The sequence below is a fragment of the Rhamphochromis longiceps genome, linkage group LG3, assembly GCF_057381845.1.
Source record: "Rhamphochromis longiceps isolate RC_006_pf linkage group LG3, R_longiceps_female_GT1.1, whole genome shotgun sequence".
NCBI lineage: Eukaryota > Metazoa > Chordata > Actinopteri > Cichliformes > Cichlidae > Rhamphochromis > Rhamphochromis longiceps.
The window spans coordinates 2,279,546-2,307,425 of NC_140559.1; the positions used below are offsets into that span (position 1 = coordinate 2,279,546).

The 27,880-nt window shown below is 44.3% G+C and overlaps 2 protein-coding genes across 4 annotated transcripts in view; one reads left to right on the forward strand and one right to left on the reverse strand.

Moving 5' to 3' along the window:
- Positions 1-27,880, forward strand: part of LOC146672509 (nuclear factor 7, brain-like) — a 190,792-nt gene that overhangs the window by 156,469 nt on the left and 6,443 nt on the right. The window lies entirely within an intron of this gene.
- Positions 14,809-27,880, reverse strand: part of LOC146672519 (uncharacterized) — a 49,169-nt gene continuing 36,097 nt past the window's right edge. For 2 of the 3 annotated variants that reach the window (XM_085386106.1, XM_085386110.1), the window contains 3 exons: positions 23,176-23,499; positions 16,159-16,485; positions 14,809-15,896 (listed from right to left, as the gene is read on the reverse strand). In XM_085386106.1, coding sequence (XP_085242232.1) covers positions 15,805-15,896; positions 16,159-16,485; positions 23,176-23,499 — 743 coding nt within the window. In that variant the 3' untranslated portion in view covers positions 14,809-15,804. The remainder of the gene's footprint in view (positions 15,897-16,158; positions 16,486-23,175; positions 23,500-27,880) is intronic. The other variant, XM_085386102.1, reaches the window with a different exon arrangement.

The window sequence follows — 27,880 nt, forward strand, 5'->3', positions numbered from 1 at the left end:
TTTCTCAGTTTGCTAAGGACACTAAGTTGGAGAACACCATAACTGCCTGGAGAGAGCAAATCAGGGCTGGTGAGCTTGCTCTCTCACTCACTAAATCTTCCCCATCACTGCTTCAGCAAGACACACACTCCCCACCTGCCTCTACGCTGCCACGGACTTCCTCTCCTTCAACACACCAGCCGGGACATTGTTCACCTGCCCGTTCGCCTGCCTTTTTCCTGGCAGCTATGTGGTTGGAGGATCAGGAGGAGGTCTCCATTTCTCCACCGGTTCCTGTTCCCTCATCTAGAAGGAAACAATGCCACCGTCACTCCTCTCCTCAATCATCTGTTCTGCTACCTGTTGTTCCTGCTGGGGGTTCTGGAGTACCGCTCCAGCCGTCTTCAGTCTCCACTGGAGGGTCCAAGTGGCCCGTTCAGCCTTCTGTTCCCGCTGGAGGGTCCGAGGGGCCCGTCCAGCAGCCTTCCTCGCCGTCGCCTGCAGCGCCTTCCTAATCTGGTCCAGCCTCCGAGTCTTCAGCTTCGCCTGGTCCAGCTTCAGCTACAGCTTCGCCTGGTCCTGCTTCAGCTTCAGCTTCAGCCTCGCCTGGTCCTGCCTCACCTGGTCCTGTGACGGCCACGCTGCCGTCCAGACCACATCCTGCGCCTCAACATTGCCGGCCTTCTTCCAGGCCTCTGATTCAACGTCCTCGTCCTGTCCAGCCACCTTCCAGGCCATTGGTCTAACCACCAAACATCTGTCTATATTCTGCTCATCAATAACTCGTCTTCGTTCTTTCTATTGATCTGTCCTTACTGAAATGACTCCACCCTGATGACTCCACCTGTGGCTCAGCAGGTAGAGCGGGTCGTCTTGCTGACTCCTCCCACTGGCGTGTCAGTCTCGTACCAGAAGAAGCTTTGAAAACAAAAATTTAAAAATGTTGAGCAACAAGTGTCACAGCTTTTTGAATGTATCAACTTCTTTAAAACATTTGGGCAGCCGTCGAGCTTTAAGTTGCATTTAGTCGACACAAAGTTCCCACAGTGACAAACATGAGGTCGATGACCCCCTACGAGCAAACACTTAACTTAATCATTCAGACTTTTAAGTTAGTTTAACTGGTTTACTTCTCTTCATAATGTTTAATGAATCTTAATGTTTCTGAGCTCCAGTTGGCACAGCTCTCTCTTCTTCTATTCACAATATGAGCTCAGATTGTTCCAGTCACTGCTCTTCTCTCACAGTGGGTGAACCTGACAGTGTTACAGTCGTCGCCCACAAACTAAACACACAAGAATCTGTTTCAGACAAACACTTTAGTAACACACACACACACACACACACACACACACACACACACACACACACACACACACACACACACACACCCACCCACCCACCCCTGTAACATTTCATGAAGTGATGGCAGTGAACATTTCTGAATCCCAACCATAAGACAACAAACAAAGTAAACATCAGAAGGTCCACACTGACTGACGTGTCTCCTGTACATGTTCCATATTTGATACTGATCACTGATGTTTAATGACTCACGTGACGCTCTGACAGGAACAAAGAATGTAGAAAAACCTTTAATGAAACCTGAGGAACAGTGAATCCACTGATGACTGACACTGTCACGGCGGGGTGCGCCGATAAGTTTAGTTTACAGGACCCAGAAGCAGACACTTCTGGAGTTGATGACTGAACAGAAGACGATCCTTTATTTGGATGTTGGCACATGAAACAGCATGAAGCTATGAAAACTAAGGAAACTGTGAACACTCAGAAAACTAAAGGACTAAGAAGTGAAAATACTACGACAAAGTATGAACACTGAGTAAACTATGACGTAACACTATGGGGATGCAAACAGACGACCTGACAACGAAACATAGAAAACAGAGGACTTAAATACACACATGAGGTGATCAGGAGAAGTGGAGACACACGAGAACACAGCTGACTAGAATGAGACACAATGACCATACAGGGGAGAGTAACACTAACTGCAATGAACAAAGAACACCAGACTCTTCAAAATAAAACAGGAAACAGAGACATGGAGATAAAACATGACATGAACTTAACATAACCACATAGACATGAAGCATGACAGGTAGACGCACGAACCAGGGAGACTGAGTACAGGGAAGATGACAGGAACGACAACATGAACTTGACAACATAAGACACACACACATAAAACACATGAAGGACAAGGGAGGCTTAACACAAGGGTAATATAATAACAAACGAGCTTGGATAACTTAATGAACCTAAACAAACAATAAACATCAAAATAAACTAACACTCACCGACCCAGGACCGTGACAGACACAGAGTGGGTGAGTTCAGTATGAGATGAGTCCGGCAGCACTGAGGGTCCACAGATGGGAGAGGCTGTCCTTTAAGGAGGTTGGACATGTGACACATTTGTCTTTATGGTTTATACTAAAGAACAAACTGCACTAACTCATAGATTTGACCTGAGGAAGAGTCGACTTTAACCCCAAACTTTATTAAACTAACCTAAATCTAGCCGAGTAGTTCTGCTGCCTGAACCTGACCAAAGTGTAACTGAAACACATTAAAATACTAAACTGACTCTGACTGCTGTGAGTGTTTGAAGAAAACGTCTGTGTTTCACAAAGCTGAGAGGTCAGCGGTCCCCCACAGGCTCTCTGTGATGGTCTGATCAGCTTCAGTCTGAAAACAGTCATGTACCAAACGATGGAGAACACAGCAGGTGCAAAGACAGACTTGACGAAAAGGTAACAACACAAGTCCGAGGAAATAAACCAAAGGAGTGAAAGGGTTAGACCAGGGGTGGGCAATCCCAGTCCACGAGGGCCGGTGTCCTGCAGGTTTTAGACCTCACCTTGGGTCAACACACCTGAATCACATGATTAGTTTGTTACCAGGCCTCTGGAGAACTTCAGGACATGTTCAGGAGCTAATTTAGCCATTTAAATCAGCTGTGTTGGTTCGAGGACGCATCTAAAACCTGCAGGGACACCGGCCCTCGTGGACTGAGATTGCCCACCCCTGGGTTAGACCCATACGAGTAAGGACGTTAGCGTGCTGCCCAGCTTTCGTCACGCACATATTTATAATTATATGGTCCTAAGTTTTAGTGCAGACACTCACGAAGTGTTTAGTAACTTCAGATCCTGCAACAAGCCCAGCTCCAGTTTCCTTTGGTGACTTGAACTCTTCCATTTCACAGCTGTTGTTAATTTTTCTTTATCTCCTGTACAGGCCAACGCATCTATTTGTTGTCTTAGGTTGTTAGTGTTACACAACATTGTCAGATCTAATAGAAATAAAATGAGTTTCATAATTCATTCACTTTATTGTCTTTATTTATAACTGGCATCATTGTTTCATTCTCTTATAGAGTCTTACAAGAAAGGCAAAATTGTTTTCCATTGTGCTTTATTAGCTGCTTCGGTGAAAAACAAATCAACAATGCAACAAAAAAACACTTTGCAAAACAACAAAGTGGAAAACAGTGATTCATCACTTGGTTGCTTCAATACAACACGTGGGCACATACATGCAGGACTTTTGATGTTTTGATAAATGACACAGCTGCTCTTAAAAACTACATTATGGCCCCACTGTGTATGTGTGTGTGTGTGATAGCACATAAGGTCCATTTGTGAAGCTAACATAAGTAACAAAGTGATGTTACTAGTATTAAATTGATTTGGTTAAAAACTGTGATCAATACAGAGAATAAAGTAATCTGCCAGTACAGAGGCCAGCAGGGCTCTGGAAGGACACACTGTGTCTGTGTGTGTGTGTGTAGTTATTAAGGTGTTAGACCTGCTTTCTGCTGCTCTCTGATTGGTTATCAGTCGTTGCCTCAGAGTTTTTGTGGGGCGCCCCTCATTAGTGTAAGTACAGACTGAGCTGTTGGAGCTTCGTGTAACTGCAGGTAGTTAAAATAATAATGAATAAATAATAAAAGTGAGTTTGCACAGTTTGGGTTTTGAAGACGCCTCAAATTGATGTGATTTAGTGTAACGCTTGTGCTGTTAATGATGCTGTCGAGTTCAACTCTGATGGACCCTCATCTGGATGCATCACACCAGCTGCTGTTTTTCTCCTGTGATGTGAAAGGACAAATGAATAGAAACACCAGGCTGTGTGACCTATGAACTAACTGGATCATGTGCACACCTTGGAGATTGTCTGATTATAACTGAACAGCCTGTTGTGCAGCGTAAGCTGAAACATCTTAGACCTTGATGGTCATGTGACCACAGAAGTATTCAGGGAGTCGGCATTTCTCAGACTCAACATCAGCGAACAAACAAAGGAAATAAGTTTTGGTTTAATCGCTGAATCTTATCACAGAGTCTCGGCTCCTCTTATCTCTCTGGGCTGGTGAGGGCGCACCAAACATCAGCTTCAAAGAATTCACTGCCTCCTAAAAACTGTTTCAAAAAAGAGAAAAAAATCAGGGACAAAGCTGAGGTCAAAGGTCAGAGATAAGATAATTTGATCTCAGTGTGAATAAAAGTGATGGAGTAGTTTTGTTGTTAGGATTGAAAAATGATTCAATTGTTTATCAAAGATTTAAATGAAGCTATTTCATTATTGTATTTCTACACAATGCAGATGTGCTCATAGACGAGTTGGTGCTCCGTGTTTGAGGCTTTAAAGCTTCGTCCAGCGTTACTGTCTGGATTTGAAATGTTGCAGGATGACGTCGAGTGCAGAGGGTTTGCAGCAATGCTCACACAGACACAAAAGAAAAGAAACACAGAAGAACATCAGTAACATTAATAACTGACGCCTAACATTAAGCGCTCACACCTCCAGGTGGTTCAAGGGGACAGTTTGGGGGAAACTGGCCCCAGCAGGGCGCAGCAGCAGCACTCGTGGTTGTGAGATCAGGAAATCCAAAGCGTCCAATCAGGTCCCCACAGTTCATTCCTGGTTCTTTGCCTTTACCTGCTCTCACAAACTAAACACTGTGTTTATATAAGCTGTCCTGTCTGACAGCTTTTCACATCTGAATTATGATCTGAATGTTCTGTTGGAACAAACATGTTTGTCTTTGCAAGAGCAGAAACTCTCTGCAGGCTCCTGTTGGTGCTGTTTATCTCTTTATTTATTCATTTCTATTATTATTATTGAGATTATTACTCACAGCACATGTGCAATATAACACTGTGAGAGCTGACAGGCTGGAAACAGGAAACTCTTTGTGACACTGTGATAAATGAAGCCACAGCTTCAATGAAATGTTGCTCTTATTTTACACTTTGTTTGGAATCATCTGGATTACAGACGTTTTTAAATCAATCTAAACTCTGTGTTTTACTTGGACATCACATCAACATTTATGTTGTTCATTGAAACAACAGAAATATTTGAACATGTGAAACTTTAACAACATGAAGAAAAAACGTTTGTTTGTCAGATTTGACTCTTTCTAAAAGTTCATTGTTCAGCTGTTAAATTAAAGTGTGATCATCAAAAACATGGTTCAGCTTTCAGTGAGTCACATTCAGTGAGTGCAGCCAAACATGATGGCAGACTGCCACAGATCACTGCTGAGGAAAGAGGAGGCGTTCAGCTTCCTCATAGTTTCACACCTAAATGAAGCAGCCTCACCCTGACAGCTTCAAATCACTGTGTCAGCTCATCACTTCCTGTCCTGTGATTGGCTGGCTGGACTTCATCCTGCTTGCAGGGATTTGAACACTGTGGACGTCCAGTTCAGTGAAGAGTTAAATCCATGGAGCAAAGATCAGCAGAGGGTTAGAGATGAGTTTGTGCAGGGATCATAAGGGCTCAGAGTCCTGTGGAGTTTTCATGATGAAAATATAGACGGAGATTAAAGAAACACATTTTCACTGTTTGTCAGAAAGATTCAAAAAGGATCATAAATGAAAAAGCTCCAGTGAGTCCAGGGCCCTTCTTGTGCTGCTCTGAACCCAGAAGAACGATAATACAAATGAAACCTGGTAGATGGGACGGACGTGTTGGGCCTTCCATTAGATAGAAACATGGAGCAAACATGTGGGAAGCTTTTTAACACCGTGGATTTCCCACTCTGTGTCACTGTGAGCAGTTAAATGTTATGAACCACAGTGTTTGGTCTCTGAACGGATGAAAACAGTGAATTTAATGTTTGATGTGGTTTGTTCTGTGTGAACTTTGTTGTTTGTTCATGACTGAAATGAGCAGATACTAAAGCTGATTGCTTCAGATCACAGTCAGGCACAGATGTCAGGTGAGCTGATGAGGACACTGTCCAGAGGTGGTGTCATAACCAAACATGGAGAGACTCGCCCACGACAAGTAGTAATAAAAGCATGTTTCAGTGTTATTTACTGGAATTATCTTCAAATGTTCTGTTTCTTAACTTGTCTACTGACGACAGCACAGAGAGACTGAAAACACCTTATGGATCATCAGTCCATTCAATGGCTGTTATCAGCAGTAATTAGAGGCCTGCTACACCTGCCATCTTTCACCGTGGACGCCAAAAGGTTTCACACTTGTCCTTAAACTTCACGTGTTCTCACTGGTGGCAGTAAATGCAGAGAAATAAGGCTTTTATGAAAACACTGAAGAAAAACAGCTTCCTTGAAAAAGACTAAAGCTACAGTTCAGTACTGAATATGACATCAAACAAAGCAGCTTACAGCTGTTTATAATTGTAACGAATGATTATGATACGATTCTGAACTTGTTTGAGCACAAGCAGACATTTTGGACTTTTAACAGTATTTTCATGTTTTTCCCTGCAGATAAAAACCTGATGAACATTCACACACAAAGTCATGAAGCAACAAACAATAAATGACAGAAAGTTTCTGTTTTTCACTTTCTGCTATCGAAATCTTCATTTTTGTACGACTACAGTTCAAACTGGACAGAGTGGGCGACGAGCTGTCAGAGCTTTTGCTGTCATTTGATTTCTTCCAGTTTAAAGAGTCGTGCTGACAGATTTCTTTCTCTGTCACAGCAGCTTCTTCTTCATCCTGTAGAAAAACAGTTAAATATGTGACTTCTTTACACTGACAGGAAGTTTCACTGGTCCCACCCACTTCAGATCAAAGTGGGCTGTATGTGACCACCGTGTAAAATCAGCTGGACCCTCCTGTCTTAGCTACATGAGTGACTGGACCCCACACTCTTCCATGAGTGGGTCAAAAACCACCCGTGTCAGAATCACTGTGTTTTTATTTCTCTTTGTCATTTTGGTCAGAATAATTATTTTCATTATATTTTGGTCCACACGTAAACGATCACATGTTTGAAAAAGTTTCTATTTGACGTTTTTTACACTTTGAAAATGGAAACAAAAACAATGACACAACAGCGGAACAGCTGTTCAGCTCAGTGTGATGAGCAGGTGCTACATGGCCTGAGAGCATTATGCCTGAATTTGAATCCACCCTGCTGCATGTCCTCCCCCCTCTCTCTCTCTCTCCCCTCTTTCCTGTCTATCTACACTGTTGCTATCAAATAAAGGAAATTACCCAGCAGCAATAGAACAATGTCAACATCCACTGACACACACTGAAGTGTGTGTGAGAGAGTGTATGTGTGTGTACCTGTCTTGGTTTGTCACAGCTCCACACACAGACAAACGCTCCCAGCTGTTCACAGCTTCACCACATTTCTCACACCGACTGCTGACTTCACCATCTTTGTTACTTGGATGTGAAATCTTGTTGTCTTTGTTTGGCTCTGTCTGCTTTGTTCTTGTGGTCCAGTTGGGGCTTTGGTCGGCCCACACCTTGCCACGCTTCAGTGATCGGGGTTTGCAGTTGGGAAACCTTCCAGTCGACGTCTCGTTTGTGTCGTGGTGAGCTCCTCTGAGAGCTCAGTGAGGACGACCCATCACGCACTGATCATCCCATTGTTGAATCCATCAGTTTCTCCAGTGGTCTGAAGGAAGATTAGTGAAAGTAAAGAACTCCGTCACGTCTCTGCAGTTGGTTTTCTTCACGTACAGCTGCTCACAGACTCACACACAACAGCAGAAATGTTGTTGTGTAAAGAGCACTAGACGGAGTCAGCTGTTGTCACTCACCATGCACAGCAGAGTTAGTGCTTAGTTTCAACTCAGCTTTTTGCAGAAGTCTCCAGTTAGTGTTTGTCTTTGTCAGGCAGGAGTCAGTTTGTGAAGCAGTTCATGAAACACAGCGAGCTCCATTCTTAGAAACAAAGTCATCCTGCTCTGATTCTGCCATAAAGCTCTCACACAGACTGAACTCTGCAAACACTGGGGTGAAAATGTTTGAGTCCTTTCTGATTTCCTATTTTATGCATGTTTGCCACGATTCAATGTTTCAGATCATCAAACAAATATAAACATTAAACAAAGAAAACACAAGATGCAGTTTCTAAATGAAGGTTTTTATTATTAAGGGAGAAATAATCCAAACCTACACGGCCCTGTGTGAAAAAGTGATCGCCCCCTAAACTTAATACCTGGTTGGGCGACTTTTACCAACAACAGCTGCAATCAGGTCTTTGTGATAACTGAGTCTTTCACAGAGGAGGAATTCATCTTTGCAGAGTTGGAGGCTTTTCAGGGATAAACCACCTTTTTAAGGTCACCCCACAGCATTTCAGTTGCATTCAGGTCAGGACTTTGACTCGGCCACTCCAAAGTCTTCATTTTGTTTTTGTTGAGGTGGACTTGCTGCTGTGTTTGGATCATTGTGCTGCTGCAGAACCCGAGTGGTCTTCAGCTTGATGTCATGAACTGATGGCCGGACGTTCTCCTTCAGGATGTTTTGATAGACGGCAGAATTCATGGTTCTGTTTACCACAGCAAGTCTTTCAGGTCCTGAGGCACCAAAACAGCCCCAGACCATCACTCTGCCACCACCAAGTGTTACTGCTGCTATGATGTTCCTTTTCTGAGATGCTGTTACTTTTACACCAGATGTAATGGGACACACACCTTCCACAAAGTTCAGCTTTAATCTCGTCAGTCAAGATGTTTTGGCAAATGTGAGACGAGCCTTTTTGTTCTGTTTGATCAGTTTTCTCTTGAACTCTTCCATGATTGTTTAGTCTCTGTCTTATTGTTCAATCATGAACTCTGACCTTAACTGAAACATGTGAAACCTGCTGTTCTTTAATGTTGTTCCTGGTTCTTTTGTGACCTCCTGGATGAGTCATCGCTGCACTCTCTTTTCTCCATTTATGTGTAATGGTTCCCACTGTGGTTTACTGGTGCCAAAGCCTTAGATATGACTTTGTAACCCTTTCCAAACTGACAGATGTCAGTGACTTTGTTTCTCAAGTTTCTTTAGATCATGGCTGTCATGTAAAGCAAAACTGAAAACACTGAACACAGGACTAGGAACTGTCAAAATAAAACAGGAAATACGAGACATTCACAAGGGTGCGGATTTGACACTGTGACATGGAGACATGACAGACTGAGGGGAGACAGAGAGGGAACATGGAGCACAGAGACAAGAGTAACTAAAACGAGAAACATGAGCACAGGAAGGGCACAGAGACAGAAACCTACAGACTAGGAAATATAAATATAACACAAGCAGAAAACAAAGGGAACCAAAACCATGAAAAACAACAAATCAAATAATATAAGTTAAACCAGAATTACACAGACTGGCCCACAGACCCAGGACTGTGACAGCAGCATGATGTGTTGCTTTGTCAGTCAGCTTCTATTTATTTAATTATTTATTTATTTTATTTCATTTATTTATTTTGCCCGTCACGTTTGGTTCTTTAGCAATTAGAATTATTGTCTTGTCCTTTTCCCTGGGGTGGAGACAAGCAGACCGCCCCAGGCCCCTTAGTAGCAGGGAGGCCCCGCATCCCAGACCCCGACCAGACGGCCAACTCCTCCTCCCAGCCCCCCGCCCCGATGGCTAACAGAAGACCCCATAGCTCTCTCCGCCCGCTCATATGTGTTCTTGCTGAGTGCTGTTCTAAAGTGCATTTAAAACACGGACGGGTGCTTCCAGCCAGAGAGCGACAGGTGTTGACACGGCCCCTGCTGAGAACCCTCAATGTCTACGGGCATTTAAAATTGAGAGGTTGGCACCGGCACCAGAGGTGAGGCTGAATACACAGACCATCTTCTGGACGCTGTATAGGGTGCCCACCCCCACAGCCCTATATGTATGTGTTATGGGAGTATGAGTAATGTGGATGTCTAGGTTGTGGAATAAAATTAAGGCACAGTTGGCCAGAAGGTGACTATTGAAGTGATTTCTTGATTCAGCAGCTCTGTCAGTAATCAGGTGTGTTTAGTGAAACTGAACTCAGCTTTCTAAAGAAAGTTCATCACAGTTAATTCATGATTTAACAAGATGGGCAGTTACTTTTTTACACAGCACCAGGCTTGGATGACTTTTCTCTCTTAATCAATGAAATCATCATTTATAAACTGCATTTTGTATCAACTCAGGTTAACTTTGTCTTTGTCCAAATTACAGACAGGAGCCTCATTCACAACAAAGGTGTAAAACTAACTCAGAGGTTTTTGCATCTAAAGTCTTCATTTGGTCTGTAATTACTCTTAAATGTTAGAAACTTTTTGGCATTTTCAAAAACTTGTTTATTAATGTTTGTCTTTATTATAAATGTGTTGTTTTGTGGGAACAGCTTTAGGAGAAGTGGAATTTAACAGTAAAATATATGAACATGTTTAACATGTTACTCTGACCTCTTCTAAATAAAACTGTTATGATCCAGGAGTGAGTGGAACCAAATTCAAACCTGACACAGTCTAAACAAACACACCAACAGTTTATTAGGTTTCATGCAGACGTCCAAAGACCACAAACATCTCCAGGGGAACAAAGTGAAAATCAAAATCAGAGAAAACAGAAGAAGCTTCAGAGTCCAGGAGTGGAAGCAGACGACCAACAGACAGGAACTTAGAAATAAAACCTCAGAGGGGAGCAGAAACAGTTCAGGAGGTCATCCACAAGGTGGAGCCAAGAAGAGGAGCACTTCAGGGGAATGGACAGGCTGCTGAGGCCGTAGGCAGCAGTGGAGGTGGAGACCTTCAGGAGGCCGAGGAGGAGGTGGGTGAGAGCAGAGCAGTATTCCAGCAACACTGCAGTATAAGGGACCAGCAGAGGCAGCACCATCCACTGGACTTCACTGAAATGAAAAGTGTTGTGTTTAACAGGAAAGCTGGGAAACGAGACCGAACACCATCACAGACTTTTGATGTGATATTAACAGAAACAGGCTCTTTGTAAAAAAGTTCATCTGGATTTGAACATAGTTTCATACGTCGGGAAAATCAGGCTGAAGTTTTCTGTATTTAAGCGTTAACATGTATGAAAGCAGTCTGATGGTTTTTAAAGAAAGTGTCTCGTGTAGAGCTGCAACGATTCATCGAGTAATTCCAATAATTCGATTATAAAATTCTTTGCTTCCATGTTTCACAGACCTCCAATAGAAACGTGTTCATGAGCAGCGTGTGAATAAAAGTCTGAGCACATTAAGCCCACACAGCCTCCAGTGTTAAACACAAACACTGATAACAGCAGCAGTGATGATGATGTCACAGTTTAACGTGGAGGCGGAGCCTGTTTACACACTAAAATAATGGATAGCTGCAGGCCTGGTCTCGTGTGTGAGAAGCTGTAAATCAAATATCTTCTACCTGCAAAACTCCTTCAGTTTTATTTCTACAGCAGCAAATGACAACAACAGTCACCTGCAGGAGTTTCTACTGTAAAGTAAAGACTCGACAACAACAGAGAAACTCCACCAATCAGACCACCCCCCTATGAGAACGGTGACGGTGGATCATCCTCGTGTTCTTACAGCGTGGTTACAGCGTGGCTATGAAATCTCCACCATGTTAAAGAGTTTTTGGACACTCGATGGGAAACTGCCCGCTCAGGCCCAGCAGTTTGCTTCAATGACCTGGAGAAGAAGCAGGAAATCCTCCAAGGTTTCAAACATGTTTCAGTCCTGCAAATGTGCAATACTACCTGCTGCATTATGAGCTTCAGTGATGAGCACAGCAGTGGACTCAGTGAGTGTTTCCATCACATCCAGGCCCAGAAGACTTGGAGGAAATGAAGATTTTGTTCTTCCACTTATTTCCTGTCATATTCTGCACTTCTTACTTCTTTCAGCTGCCCATGAAATAATGAAACTTTCTGCAAGAAAGACAATAAAGATCAGTTTGATGGTCAACATGAAGTTTGTTTTTGTTTGACAGCATCAGCTGTTGCATCAAGTAAGGAGTCAAAGGCAGCAAAGAGCTGTTTGTGTTTGTGGATCACTGCGGCTTTATTCACGTGTCCTCTCTACAGAAGCTCACTGGCTGCTGGGAGGACCCGGACATTTCCCTCTGGGTTGTTCGACTCTGTTGGAACTTTGAGGAAGAATAAATGTGATAAAAGCTGGTCTTTAATAACTCTCTCTGTAATGTTCAGTATATGTGTGCGTGCTGTGATTGGTGTTTTCCCTGTGAGTGTTTGATGTGACACCTGGAGCTTTAGCTCACCTTGAAAACACAGGTTATGTTTGTGGTAGCGTGTGTGTGCGTGTCGTTCTGTGTGTGAACACGACAGCTCGAATAGTTGTGAATGAACTCTGATCAAACTTTGTAGGGGTGTAGAGCGGGCTCATGTTAAACATCTGTTCACATCTGGCTCACATCCACCCAAGTCTTCAAGGTCGACTTCATGATTTATTGATGGAAACTGAGAAAAGCCTCAAACTTAGAAATGTGATGAAGACGCTGAATCAGCAGAAAGAGCAGAGCAGGAAGCAGCAGCATCCACACAGGTGTGTCTCAGGTGAGTCCTGCTCCCACACTAAACACATAGAATAGAATAGAATAGAATTCAACTTTATTGTCTTTGCACATGCACAGGTACAGGGCAATGAAATGCAGTTTGCATCCATCCAGAAGTGCTTTAGTGATATAGATATATTACAATATATATTAGCAATAATATAGATATGTGAGTATATTACAGAAATGGGTCTATTATGTTATAATGTACACGGTATGAAGTATGTTGTGAATATTCTATAACTATAAGTATGTACAGGCTGTAGTGAGTACAAGCTATGTACAGGATATGGACAGGATATAAATATGAAAAACTATACAGAATATGAAATAAATAACTTTACAGGAATCTGAGATATACAGCTATACAGAAATGGGAACTATGCAAGTTGTAAACAGTTGTAGGATTAAAGATTATCGAATGTACAGAATGATTATTTACACAGAGCTATACAGTAGTGCAGTTAAGATAAGTGAGGGTGTAGATAGTTTCTACAGAGGCTATATAAAGTGCTAGTGGTTGTGAGTGGTGGTTCAGTCCATGTTATTATTGTGTTTGAGGGTACAGTTGTCCATTGTGTGTGTGTGTATGTTCAGTCCATGAGTTTAACGTGGGTCAGATGTCAGGAGGCAGAGTTCAGGAGTCTGACAGCTGTGGGGAAGAAGCTGTTCCGGTACCTGGTGGTCTTAGTCTGGAGGCTCCTGTAGCGCCTCCCAGAGGGCAGGAGGGTGAAGAGTCCATGTGATGGGTGACTGGGGTCTCTGATGATTTTCCCAGCCTTTTTCAGACACCGCTTCCTGTAGATGTCTTTTATGGCAGGAAGTGGTGCTCCGGCGATGCGCTGGGCAGTTTTCACGACCCTCTGCAACGCCTTCCGGTCCGAGGCAGAGCAGTTCCCGTACCAGACTGTTATACAGTTGGTCAGGATGCTCTCGATGGTGCAGCGATAGAAGTTCGCCAGGATGTCTGAGGACAGGTGGTTCTTCCTCAGAGTCCTCAAGAAGAAGAGGTGCTGGTGAGCCTTCTTGACCAGCTTGGAGCAGTTGGTCGTCCAGGTGAGATCCTCGGAGATGTGGACTCCCAGGAACTTGAAGCTGCTCACACGCTCCACAGCCGTCCCCTTAATGTGGATGGGTGGATGTGGGTCAGCATTCCTCCTGTAGTCCACGATGAGCTCCTTGGTCTTCTCAGTGTTAAGCAGCAGGTTGTTTCTGTCGCACCACTCAGCCAGACGATCCACCTCCTCCCTGTAGGCGGCCTCATCGTTGTCACTGATGAGGCCAATCACCGTGGTGTCATCTGCAAACTTAATGATGGTGTTGGAACCATCAGCAGGTCTGCAGTCATCCACATCATATTAGCATGTGCTAACATGTGCTTCTGCTTTATTTCAGTCTGACATGTTTCCAGTCAACATGTCTGCTGTGTGTCTCTCAGCACTTGCACTAAATCTTCCCGTGTGTCTGTGATACTGCGTGATGCTGACAGACTGTAACGTCAGTGAGTCTGTGAGCATCTCTGTCACCTACAGCTTCCCTGTGGAGCTCATTTCAAATGCTCAGGTTTACACTCAGGAACAGGAAATGCTGCGTCTGCAGTTTGTCTCCTTCAAACTAAAGCGTCTCAGACACGAGCAGCACGTGAGCACAAAGATGTTTGTGGTCACGTGGTGGGCACGAGGAGCTCTCAGTGAGTTTGGAGCTGAAACATCTTTGACTCCCAGAGTGTGAAAGTGAAACAAGCAAACGTGGATATTTAGGAGCCTCAGACGGTGTGATGATGATCATGAACCCAGGAAACAAAGAGAGAAAAGAACAGATTGGAGATCAGAGCTGAACACACACTTTTTTAAAAGCATGCAGGAGCCGTGAGGACGAGCACGGATTCATTCATTCATATCTGCACTGTGATCTGAACTCTCTCTCTTTCTAATCTCATGTCTGAAGGTGAGAAGGACACGCCTCCCTGACAGAAAAGCTTCTTTTTGTTTCTTCTTTTTATTTGAGATGTTTTTGGGACGACAGCTGAACGACTGCAGGTAAGTTGTGTTAGCGCTACTTTAGCATCTAGCTAGCCCTGCTGAAGAGCAGCGAGCATAAAGGGAGGAACGTTTTTGAAGTGTCAGCTAATTTCAAATGCAGCGTTTCTATCAGCTCAACAAACATCAGCAAACACACAAACTGTTTGTGTGCAGTTTGTCTCACAGTGTGTTGCAGCCAAAGGTCCAGCTGCTGTATTTCACAGGGAGAGAAAGAAAGAAAAGAAAAGCTGCTGTAGGAGAGGAACCCAAGCTTTGGCATCGCTCTGAAAACTATCGCTGATCCTTTTACTCGCTGGCTTTCAAATCAAAGCTGGAATGAAATTTGTGGCGTTTGCAGGATCGAATCAATCACACAGGATCAGGAGAGAAGACAGCAGAGCAGCTGATTTTACACCTGAAGATAAAACTGTAATGTTAGAAACATGTGAAGATATTACACACACAATACAGACTGCAGCTCAGACAGCTGCTGGAGACAGATGTGTGTGTGTGTGTGTGTGTGTGTGTGTGTGTGTGTGTGTGTGTGTGTGTGTGTGTCTGTGTGTGTGTGTGTGTACTGTAACTCCTTTATTTCACACAGACAGCTTCAGCATTTGTTCTGCTTTCTCTGCTTTTATTTGAATGTGACAGAAAAACACGACTAGAATTTACACAAACGTGTTTACAGGCTGACTTTAATGTGTTTCTGCACATGCTTGTCCTCTGGTCATGTGATCATGTGGTTTGTAGGATGCTCCTCTTCCTCAGAGGATCCACCTGTGCTTCCTCTCCTCTCTCCTCCACCTGTTACAGTGAGGGAACGTCCTCCATGATGGAGGAGCTGCTGGAAAGTGCTGAGAGTTTCCTCCAGAGTGAGACCTCTGTCACAGTTCAGAGGATCTACGGCAGCAGAGACCTTCATGGACACTAAAAGTCTCAAACACACAACAACAACATCACACTGACTCCACTCTGACATCACTGATCAATAATCAAAGAACACACAGATCAAACTGATTGATCAGCCATCAGAGGAGTCGGATCAATGGAGCTGCTTCTGTTCCTGATGTCCCCTGTTTGATCCTGGACCTGAACTCTCCCTGCAGAGGAGACACAACACAGTCAGAGACAGACACACACACACACACACAGACACACACACACACACACACACACACACACACACACACACACACACACAGACACACAGACACACACAGACACACACACACACACAGACACACACAGACACACAGACACACACACACACAGACACACATACACACACACACAGACACACATACACACACACACAGACACACACACACAGACACATACACACACACACACACACAAACAAACCTCTGACTTTGAGCTGTACTGTTTTCCATCTCATGATGTCATCATTCCTCCAGACTCCACATTCATATTCTCCACTGTCTCTTTCTGTGGGCTGTTTCAGGGTCAGACTGAGGTCTCCAGTTTTCAGCAGGTCTTCATTCATCTTCGTTCGGTCTCTGTAAACCTGGTGCTGTTTGTGAGGCTGGTCAGAGCCGTTCTCATACAGGTGAACAGTCCTGTGTGGGCCATAGCGTCTCCACTCCACTCTACCATCTCCAGGCAGGTTTTGTGTGGTGTTGAAGGGCAGCTGGACAGACTCCGCCCCCTCCTCCACCTCCACCTGACACTCTGAGAGGACAACAAACACAACATGAGCTGTACAAAGTGTGATTGGTGTTCAGAGCAGCATCATGTGACTCTTGTTCTGCACTAAAATGAAGCGATGGAGTGGCGCCTCCTTCAGGCAGAGAAACAGCTCATGGAGAGAAATAATTATTAGAGCAAAAACAAGAGTGGAGCTGCAAATAAGGCCGAGAGGAACGCTGCAGAACACTGTTCATGTGTGAATTCATCACTTCATAGATTTCTTTGAGCACTAAAATCAGAGCTGCTTCTATTTCTAATATGACAGCTGTACATTAGAGCTGCAACACTTTAAATGTGAGCCATAAAAACATGATGCTCTACAAGTGCATTCAGCTCTGACACTGTCACATCATGAAGGAGACGTGGAAATCACTTTGTTACACAAATCAAAGTCCAATCAATTCTATTGATGGAATATTGTGTGATCAATAGACTGATCAGTTTCTAATCTGTCATCTATCAGCTGGAAATCCAGCATGTCAAACAGACAGGCAGCAGATTAGGACCAAACACAAACACAGTGAGACTTTTTCTTCACAGCAGTTGCAGGTAAACTGCAGCAACAATGCGACTCAGACAGTTTCTCTGTAACTGCAGGGCTTCCTGCGCTGCTGTTAGTCAGACACGGATCAACAGGTTGTGGATAGAAAGCAGATTCCTTCAGCAGAGGATCCATATCACACGTGAAGCATGTCGTCGGGAAACAATCAGTGAAAATGGGACACTTTGAGCCTCAAACTCTGAACATGACCTGCTGCAGACCAGCTGATGTGTTCAGTTACCATGGTGAGGAATTTCACAATAAAGGAGGCGTGCGCTCGGTCTTTTCCCGGCCCGACGCTCTGGGACGTTTTAGACAAGTTTCCTGGCAGAATACGATCCCGTCCGGAGGCCGGCACCATCCTTATCCACATGGGCACCAACCGGACTCCAAACAGCGCTCCCACTTCCTCAAACTGGACTTTGTGTGTCTTTGTGAGGCTGTGAAACAAGCCCACCGTAGTGTTTGTATCTGCGGCCCCACTCCCACCTGTGGCCGTGGGGCGTTTGGGCGGCTGCTCGGCCTCCACACCTGGCTCTCCTCTGTGTGTGACTCCCACAGCCTGGGCTTTAGAGACAACTTCAATGTTTTCTGGGACAGGAGGCATCTTTCTGCAGCAGATGGCTCCACTTCAACCAATCAGGAGCCAGATCCTCTCTGCTAACATATCATATGGAATCCAGCAGGAAACACTCCATCAAGTACCTGTCCACACCTGCCCACACCTGCTGACCGCTCCGTCACTGACTGACGTCCCCCAGGTCCTAGTCCCTATCACCTCAGTTCCACTCTAAACACTAATACATGTTCAGCTGGACTCGGAGCCTCTGGAGACATTTTGGATGTTCCAGTCATAATAACTAACAGGACAGTTTGTGCAAGGTGGAGGAAATCTGCTGCATCATCCCACTGATGAAGCATTCAGCTCCACCCTACAGTTCCTCTGCTGCCTCCACCCACCTTGGTTCACTTTGCTCTTCTTAATGTTGGAGCTCTGAATAGTCAGGCTTTTATTCTGAAGGATTCTACAACTTCCCATCAGCTTGATTTGATGTTTTGAACAGAAACATGATGAAACCTGAATCTGCTTTCACCCCTCCCTGAAAGCCCAAATTCACTCTCAGTTTAGTTCAGCTGGAGCCGAGATGACACAGAGAGCCTTTGGTCCATGAGATCTATCTAGGAGACATCAGTAACATCAGCTTTGTGTCAGCCGTCCTGTAGAACGCTTCCATACAGCTGCTTCTGTCTCTGAGTATCTCTCAGCTTCAGCTGGGACTCCACCCAGGTGTTGGTTGGTTGTTGGCACAGAGCTGCTGCAGTGACTCACAGCTGCTTTCATCCAGTTTAGATTCAATGGTGACTTTAAGCGTGTTTCATGTATGAAAGCCAATAAAGACAGAATGAGTGGTCAGAGGTGTCATAATGATATTCATGGTCAGATTTACTAACAGTTACAAAGCTGCTGTCTGAATTTACTAAAGAGCTGCAGGTCAGTCTGGGACTGAAACACGAGGAGCAAACTGGTGCCATGCTGCAGTCACAAACATGAGCTGATGGCTGATCTACCAGCAACGTGCTGCTTTCTATACAAACATGCAGCCAATCATGACTCTGTCAGAGCAGCCAATCAGAGGAAAGCAGCAGATGAGGGCGTGTGAGGCAGAGAGTGATGGAGCCACCAGAATAATCCACAGTAAGCTCAGGTTTCACTGATGAGTTTCTCTGTGGAAACAGATGAATGAGAGGAGGCTGAAGGAGGATCAATATGTTTGTGATATCAGGGAGAACTCTGCTGATAGAAGCTGCTGGGACTGTGTGAGGTCCTGAGGACTGAGACTCAGGTGGAGCTCAGGATTTATCAGAGGAGAGCTGCATGATTACAAACTGAACTGTGAGGATCAGCTGACTGTACATGAACATGATTCAGCATCAGATCTGATCACTTACACACTCTGATAACATCTCCCCCTCTCTGTGCAAATACATCAACACTGCTAGAAGCAACAAGCACATCAGGATCAATCACATTTTGATTGCTTTTTGTGTTACATTGAGAACAATCTGCAGTAAAGTGTGCGTCACACACCTGATTTATTCCAACACTTTCCTTTGAAAGTGAAACAAACACATATGAAATAATCCAGCCACAGAAACTGTCCACAGCTTTCAGTCTCCACATTTGAAGCTCTGCAGGAAACCCTGACAGCAGCTTTTTAGCTCCAAAGCAGGTTTAGCTCTGGTGCAGAGTGTTGGTGACTCTGCCCGTGGACACAGTTATTTCTGCAGGTGACCTTGTTACAGGTGCATTTGGAGGAGACTCAAAGCTTTGTGGCAGGGAGTTTACTGCAGACTGCAGCATGTTTAATAGCAAGCATGATGTGAGCCTGATGTGGCTGATAGCTGCTTCTAGCAGTCTTCATGTATGTGGAATGAGAGGGGAGATGTTATCAGGACCAGTTGCTGATTGGACGTCTCAAAGCTGTGAGCGCAGCGCTGAAACTTTGTCCTGTAGCTCTTCACTCAGTCCTCACCCTGAGTGTTTAGAGCCCAGCCCCACATATTCCTGCTCCTCAGGAATTCTGGGATTTGGAGGAAACACAGCTAAACTGACCTGAAGCTAAGGGGGAGGAGCCACAATACAAGCTGCATCCAGCCAATGGGTGCACTGTTGAGCCATGGATGTGCAGAGGGTCACATGTTTAGTCCCATTTGTAGAAATGTGTCCATAATGAAGACAAATGCAGTCACACAGCTCTGCAACAGCACAAATCACTTTGATGGAGTTTGTTTGTGCTGCTCTCAGATCTGTACAACACTGACATGTGTGTCAACATGCTGCAGACTCACAAAGATGTGCCGTGTTAGCTTCATGTGTCCATCTGACACTATATTATAGTGACTTGAAGAAATCCCTGCAGCATCAATGCAGAACAAACAGAGGCCACGTGTGGCACAGTTCCTGTAACGGGATGAATCTGTGGATGTGTCGGGATCTGACGCTGAATCATGTTGCTGTTCTTTTCCACATGGTGCAGGTCAGCTGTTCCACACAGATGTCAGCTTTCTAGAAGAGTTAGTCTGGAATAAAGCAGCTCTCCTCTGGACCAATCCTGCCTCCAGCTGAGCCGTCACACACACACAGTCCCAGCAGTTTGTAGCACAGCAGTGATGCTTCTATCAGAAACATGCTGCTTCTCCTTCATCCTCCTCTCATTGATCTGAATCAGCTGTTTTCACAGAGAAACGCTGCACAAATCCTTCACTCCACTATTTCTGTCAGCAGAGGACTCGCTCTATCATGGCTGCTGCTCCTTTTTCACTCATTTGTGCTTTGAATCCAATCTGTTTCTCATCATCACCATGAACAGGCTGCTCATCAATCAGCACATTAGCTGTAGATCAGCTGCACACTGATGAAGATGCTCAGACAGACGGGCTGGGCACACAGAGGACTTTATGATCTGTTCTTCAATTCAGTCCAACATGGATCATTTCTGCTCACAGTCCAATCATCTCTGGAAACTTGTGCTTCCATGGCACAGCTGGGCTACTTCAACAAATAGCGCTACACCTCTGGTTGTCAGCTTCACCATCGCTCTCCCCGTGGCTACAGTACAAGTGAGCTGACACATCCATCAGTGGAGGCTGTGGGCCAGTAAGGAGCAGCAGCTGCCTGCAACATGGGCTTTACATTGAAAACAGCCACAAGTCTGGGCCTAACCACGCCTTTGGACTTCTTCTTCATTCCAATGAGATTTACATTTCAGGGAGTTCCCCTGGAAAAAGAGCCATTTTGAAAGCTGTTTGCTGACTTCATCAATAATCTGCTTCAGTCATCCAGATGAGAATCCTGAGAATGGAGCAGCCCTGATAGCAGCTCATAGGATCACAGTGTTTTTCATTCAGCTGATTGATTTCACAGGTTAGGAGGTGAACAATCTAACTGTGCTCCTCCTTCCACCTTTGGACCACTCATTTAGTGACAGCCAGGATGTGACAATCAGCTGTGACACAGGAAAACATGAGGTGGGAAACTCTGGAGAAGATCTGCTTTTCTCTACAGGGAGGCTCGCACATCTAATCTGCTCACCATCACTCAACTCACTTCAACAACATGCTGACTCAGTCATTTCTGCACGTTTCCTCATGTTACAGCCCTGACTTCAGTTCAGCTGAGGAGGAGATGAGGGAGGAGAGAGCAGTGGTGGAGGAGGCAGATAAGGAAGAAGAGGAGGAGAAGATCCAAAGAGGAGGCAGGGGGAGAGGCTCAGGAACAGTTAGATCAGAGACTTTGAGCCATCATGGACTCCCACTCCTTCCATCCAGCCCTGTGTGGATCAGCAGCTCCAAAATGTCTGCTCACTCATGTTCTTCCTGTCTGTGCTCTTCTTTCATTTCACTCATTATATATGAGCTGCTCCTAAATCACACTGGATATGGATTTTCTGTCCATCCACACTAATTCTCTTCATCCTCACCTGATTGTTTGGATGCTCTTTGACAGCACATTGAAAATCCTCACAGTGACTTCTATTGCCACACTGACTGGACACATACAAAGTTGAAGGCTTCATGTGTTTGGCACAAATGATACTTTGGTAGGTCTGAGTTGTGTTTTGAACCATCTCTCAGGACCAAAGTCTTTTTGCTTCCTTCAAAAAGAGCTGAAGGCTTTTTACCTCACAGTTTGTCCTTTGATATTATTGGATGATGGACTGTGGGAAACACAAATGTGCACTTCTTAATGGCTCATATGTGCTGTGAAAGAGCTCTTTGTGATCTTGAAGCTTTTCAATAGTTTTTCTTTGGCTGTTTGTAAAGTTTTCTGTGTGAACTCTCAGGAATCTGGAGCAGTCTAATAGAAGTCTACTGGGGTACAGAGGGAGGAGCTTCTGTCAGACTCTTTCTGATGAGGAACTGAAGCCGCTCTCATGGTCTCATCAAATCATCAGACTCTGCTGAGAACAACAGTCATGTGACCTCTCAGAACAAACAGCCTGTTAGTTTCCTGCTGCCTCCATCACTCACTTTCATTCACTCTCAATCACACCAACATGTTAAAGCAGCGCTATAGCTCACCTGGCTGAGCAGGTGGGCTGAAGGCGGGGCTTACTACAGGTGCCTGTGTGTCCCTCACTCTCTCCCCACTTTCCTGTCTACTCTCTGCACCTATATAATAAAGGCAAACATGCCTCCAATAGAAACCTTTGCAAACACAAAGTCCCACAGCAGCCCCGTGTTCTCCGGCTAAAATGAGAGTTTTTGTCAGTGGAGTCTGGTGGCTTTAACCACACAAACATTACAGCTGCGCTCAAATATCACAAAGAGCTGTGACAGCAGAGAAACACATGACCATCCTCCAAATATCATCTAGAAATAGAAATGTGTCCACTGTGGGACGTGTGAGGCTGACATTAATATGTCTTAAAGTGGGAGATGAAGAAATGACTCCAGGGCCCAAATCATGGAGACAAACATCAATCCACACTTCACTTTGTTTCCTGTCTCTAAAGTGGGAATATTTCAGTGTGATGAACAAACGGCCTCCAACAAATGAAGCTGATTTCCTTTTCCTGTCTTTTCTCCAGCGGCCTCAGCTTCTTCCTCTTTCCCCTGTCTTCTTCTGCAGACGCTCCTCTGTAGCTTCAAGCTGTTTCTCTTTACAAGGAGAGCTACAAACCTTTGCATCCAGCCACAAACACCCCATGGGCTCCTCTGGATCATCACACTCAGCATTTTCACAATAAAAGCCTCGTATTTATGGCTGCTCCACCCTGACATGTGACAACATCCAAATGACTGGATCAAAGTGTTTGAATGATCTCAGCAGCTTTAAAACTATTGATATTTATACATTTACATTGATTTGGACTAAACTAACAAAACTATTGATTTGATCCAAACTCACATCATGCCAGAGGCTTTTATTTTGAAGGTAGGATCATTTTAATGCTCTTCTTAGTTCATTTAAACACACAGTTGCTCCGCCTGACATTTTTGGCTTTTAGATCAAAACATCAAAGAATTTATTTTATTTGAATGAACTGAAAATAGATTCAAACTAAAAGCTTTTAGAGAATAAACTCCTGCATGACCTCTGACCTTTGACCTGTATCTACAGCACTGACCTCTGACTTTCAGCTCCACCTTTCTCTTCAGCAGGATGTTTCCCTCCCTGCTGTAGACGGTGCAGGTGTAGGTCCTGTTGTCTCCATCTGTGGGGTGTTTCAGGGTCAGACTGAGGTCTCCAGTTTTCAGCAGGTCTTCATTCATCTTCGTTCGGTCTCTGTAAAACTGGTGCTGTTCTTCAGGCTGGTCAGAGCCGTTCTTATACACGTGGGCTTTCACGTATGTGCCCATCCACTCCACTTTAGCGTCTTCAGGCAGGTGAAGTGTGGTGTTGAAGGGCAGCTGGACAGACTCCACCCCTGAATCCACCTCCACCTGGGGGACTGAGAGGACAACAAAGCACAACATGAGCTTGGATGGAGACATTTGTGTTGACTCTAACAGGCTGAATGCTGCTGCTTCACTGGGAGCTCACTGTTAGATAGAAAGTGGTCAGTGTGAAGAGGAGACGCAGCAGAAAGATGAAGACTGACAGGAAGAAAGCAGTGAACAGACTGTTGGAGCTGCTGTTAGTGGGACAGGACTTTATTCAGTCTCTGAGGACCAGATTTGACTTGATGAAGCAGAGAAACACAGTCTGAGTGTTTCTATCACACTCACTTCATCACACAGCTCAGTTTGACAACATGTGGAAGAATTTGATAGAAGCCTTCCTTTAGTAAAAGCACCAAGAAAACACCATGAAAACACCTCACTACACACAAAACTGCAGTACTGGCAAATTGTACATAAAGTATGAAAAGTCAAAGTACTTATTGTGCAGAAAAATGTTCCCATCAGTGTCTGTGGATCAATATTACTGCTGCACATGTTTAAGGCTGAGCTCATTTCAAATCCTTTCTATTGTGTTGAATCTGCAGTAATGCATCATATTCTATAAAATCATATGTTTGTAGTGGCTGTCCTGTGAGGACCACGTCTCTCTAAACAAACAGCTGTTAATGAGCTCACAAACACAGGCCTACAGCTGGATTTGAAAAAGTCCATTCAATAGAAAATCAACAGTCACAGCTGGATTCAAAGGCTTGAGCTCTGTGTGACATGGTTACCTGTCAGCATCTACAGGGGGATTCAAATATGAAGGAAACATGAAGGTGGTGCATTAGAAAAACTGCTGCTTTCAAGCAGAGCAACAAACTGTTTGAACTGATCCAACTTTATTCACACAGACAAAGATTTGTGCGTCAGCTGCTGTTTGCTGCTATAGATATAATCCAGCTGATGTGGAGAACTACATGTGACACTGTGATGCAGCCATGAATCTGACTGATTTCTTTCCATTTTCAAAGGTTGATGCATCAGTTAAAGTCCTTAAAAAGCTCAGAAATAAAGAGAAAGGTTGGTTAAAGCAAAGAGAGGCACTGGCAGCATTTAAGACACTAAACTGTGTTGGTCTGCAGGACTTCCTGTTCTTCTGCTTTAATGCTTTTTAAACATTATTTTTTTATGAGTATTAATGATGATTGAAGCTGTCAGCTGTCTGTCAAAGTGGACAAAGGGACGCACACTTTTTTTAAAACAGTAAAAAAGCTCCTTCATGAGGAGCAGAGAGATTCAAGAAGAGAAATCTTCACTTTAGAGCTTCTCATTGTCAAGGCTCGAGGGATGAGCCATGTGAAATTTAATGAGGACCCAAGATGCAGGCAGCTGAAGCTCTAACTGGAGACCAAGGGAAACATAGAAACACGCAGGGAATTAATGCAGACGAACCGGCAACAGGCAGGAGAACACGGGGCTTAAATACAAACAGCAGTAATCAAGGGATGGGAGACAGGAGGGGAACACACCTGGGAGAAATCAGAGCTGACGAGACACGGGAAACGTAAACTGAACACACTCACATGAGACAAGGACCTTCAGAAAAAAACAGGAAACAGACATAGAGGACCAGACAAGACACTGAACTTAACAGACAGACTCACGAGCAGACACAGTGACACCATGAACAGACAGAGGGAACACAGGCAGGCATAAAACAAAACCCCAATACATAGCAAACCTAAACAAAAGACATAACAGAATAAACAAGAACATAGAAGAAACGCAAAAGACTGAGTCGTTTTGAAGCTGCAGCAGAGGTGTTTAACCAGAACAGAAAACCGTGTTTGAGGAGGACTCTGAAGGACACAGCAGTGTGTAGAGCAGCAGCTACAACCAGCAGAGAGTGCAGCACCAGATATAGGCTGTATCCCAATCCAGGGTCTGCAGCCTTAAAGTACGCAGCCTTAACGATCCACAAGGGCCGCGTACTCAAAGACCGCTAAGGCCGGAAGTGAGGGGCTTGTGAAATGGGACGGTCTAGCCTCCGTCGCGCTGCCCAGGGTGGAAACGTTTCATACAGCGTTATTTGACAGAAATGAAGGAGAAAATCTTTTGTTCATTTGTTTGTTTGTTTCTACATGAACTTTGATTTGATGAGTATCTGAGGCTGAGACCACGGGACTGTGAAACATGATTGTTGGGCTTCATTTCTGTGCTGAACAGTCATTTTAAGATTAGCTAGTAAATAACAGTTAGCTAATGTTGTTCATGAGACTAAAGTCATCTTACTTTGGTAATGTAAATATAATATGGCCAATATTAAAGTTATTATTTCAATCATCATTAGTTATTAACGCAGTGAATGAAGTCTGTTTCAAACACTGAGCTGCAGTAAAGATTCAAGCTGCATTTATTTATATTTCCTGTCACCTTAAATCTTCACTCAAAGACAGGTTCCTTTGACACTGTATATGTATTATGTATAATAGACAAACATTGTTCTTTTAATATGTTGGCATTACTAAATTTGTCTCAGTGCTTACTTTTAATATCCATAAAATCATCACATTGATGAAGGTCGACTATTGAACGGCGTATATTTAAAAGGCTTTAAAACCAAGTTAGTACAAACATCGCTAATGTCACATAACTTTGCCGACATGTGGCGAACAGTAATGTTTAAATGTTCTTCATTATTAAACATAATATTCAGTACTTACTTTTAAAAGTTTACTCTTCGGGTGCCCTTCGTCTGCCTTTTTTTTCCGGCAAAATCATCCACGCCACCGCCGCGCTATGAAGTCTGGGATATGTTGGGCCACGAAGTCTACACCGCCACATCCTTAAAATTCAGGAAAATGAAGGACGCATTTGAGGGCCGCATTTCGAGCAGCCTTTGAATTGGGACAGCCTTTGTCGCGTTGCTGTGATGTAATCGGCCTTAAAATGAGGCCTTTAAGGCTGCAGACCCTGAATTTGGATACAGCCATAGAGCCTACAGACTCAGCTGTTCACCAGCTAACACCTGTGACTCCACCCAGATGGAGCTTTAGCACCACACCTGCAGAAGCTGCCTGTTCACACCGAGGAATGAATGAGAGCATTTCAAGGTCAGGACCACCTCAAGAACCAGACTGATTTATCCCCACTCAGCACCTCACCCACCACACAGCATACAGGAACAGTCTTCCAGTCATCCTGAAGTTTAACTGAGTAAAGTCTGGGACTGTTTGAAGGAGTGTTTTGGCTCTCCAGAGATCATTTAGTGATCTCTCTCTATGACCTCCTCTCCTCTCTCCTTCCTGTGCTCCTCATTTCTCCTCCACATCCTCTCTTTTCTTCCACCCACTGCTTTCCCACCTGTCTGAACACCTGTGTTGTAAACTGACCAAAGATGAACCCGAGTCTGACCTTTAACCTTTGACCTCACCAACTGAAGAGAACTTTTCTTCTTCTTCAGTTGAATAGAAGAATCAAACAGTGATGTCACAATAATCCATCAGTCTGTTTTGGCCCTGCTCTCTTAAACTTACTGCACTACACTCTTTATGGAAACACATCATTTCCTGTGTGAATTTCAAATTAAAAGCACTCTAACATGTCAGTGGACACAAACGCTTCCTTTCTGAGGGTCTGCATGGGTCACAAAGAGCTCTTTGTGATCTTGAAGCTTTTCAATAGTTTTTCTTTGGCTGTTTGTAAAGTTTTCTGTGTGAACTCTCAGGAATCTGGAGCAGTCTAATAGAAGTCTACTGGGGTACAGAGGGAGGAGCTTCTGTCAGACTCTTTCTGATGAGGAACTGAAGCCGCTCTCATGGTCTCATCAAATCATCAGACTCTGCTGAGAACAACAGTCATGTGACCTCTCAGAACAAACAGCCTGTTAGTTTCCTGCTGCCTCCATCACTCACTTTCATTCACTCTCAATCACACCAACATGTTAAAGCAGCGCTATAGCTCACCTGGCTGAGCAGGTGGGCTGAAGGCGGGGCTTACTACAGGTGCCTGTGTGTCCCTCACTCTCTCCCCACTTTCCTGTCTACTCTCTGCACCTATATAATAAAGGCAAACATGCCTCCAATAGAAACCTTTGCAAACACAAAGTCCCACAGCAGCCCCGTGTTCTCCGGCTAAAATGAGAGTTTTTGTCAGTGGAGTCTGGTGGCTTTAACCACACAAACATTACAGCTGCGCTCAAATATCACAAAGAGCTGTGACAGCAGAGAAACACATGACCATCCTCCAAATATCATCTAGAAACAGAAATGTGTCCACTGTGGGACGTGTGAGGCTGACATTAATATGTCTTAAAGTGGGAGATGAAGAAATGACTCCAGGGCCCAAATCATGGAGACAAACATCAATCCACACTTCACTTTGTTTCCTGTCTCTAAAGTGGGAATATTTCAGTGTGATGAACAAACGGCCTCCAACAAATGAAGC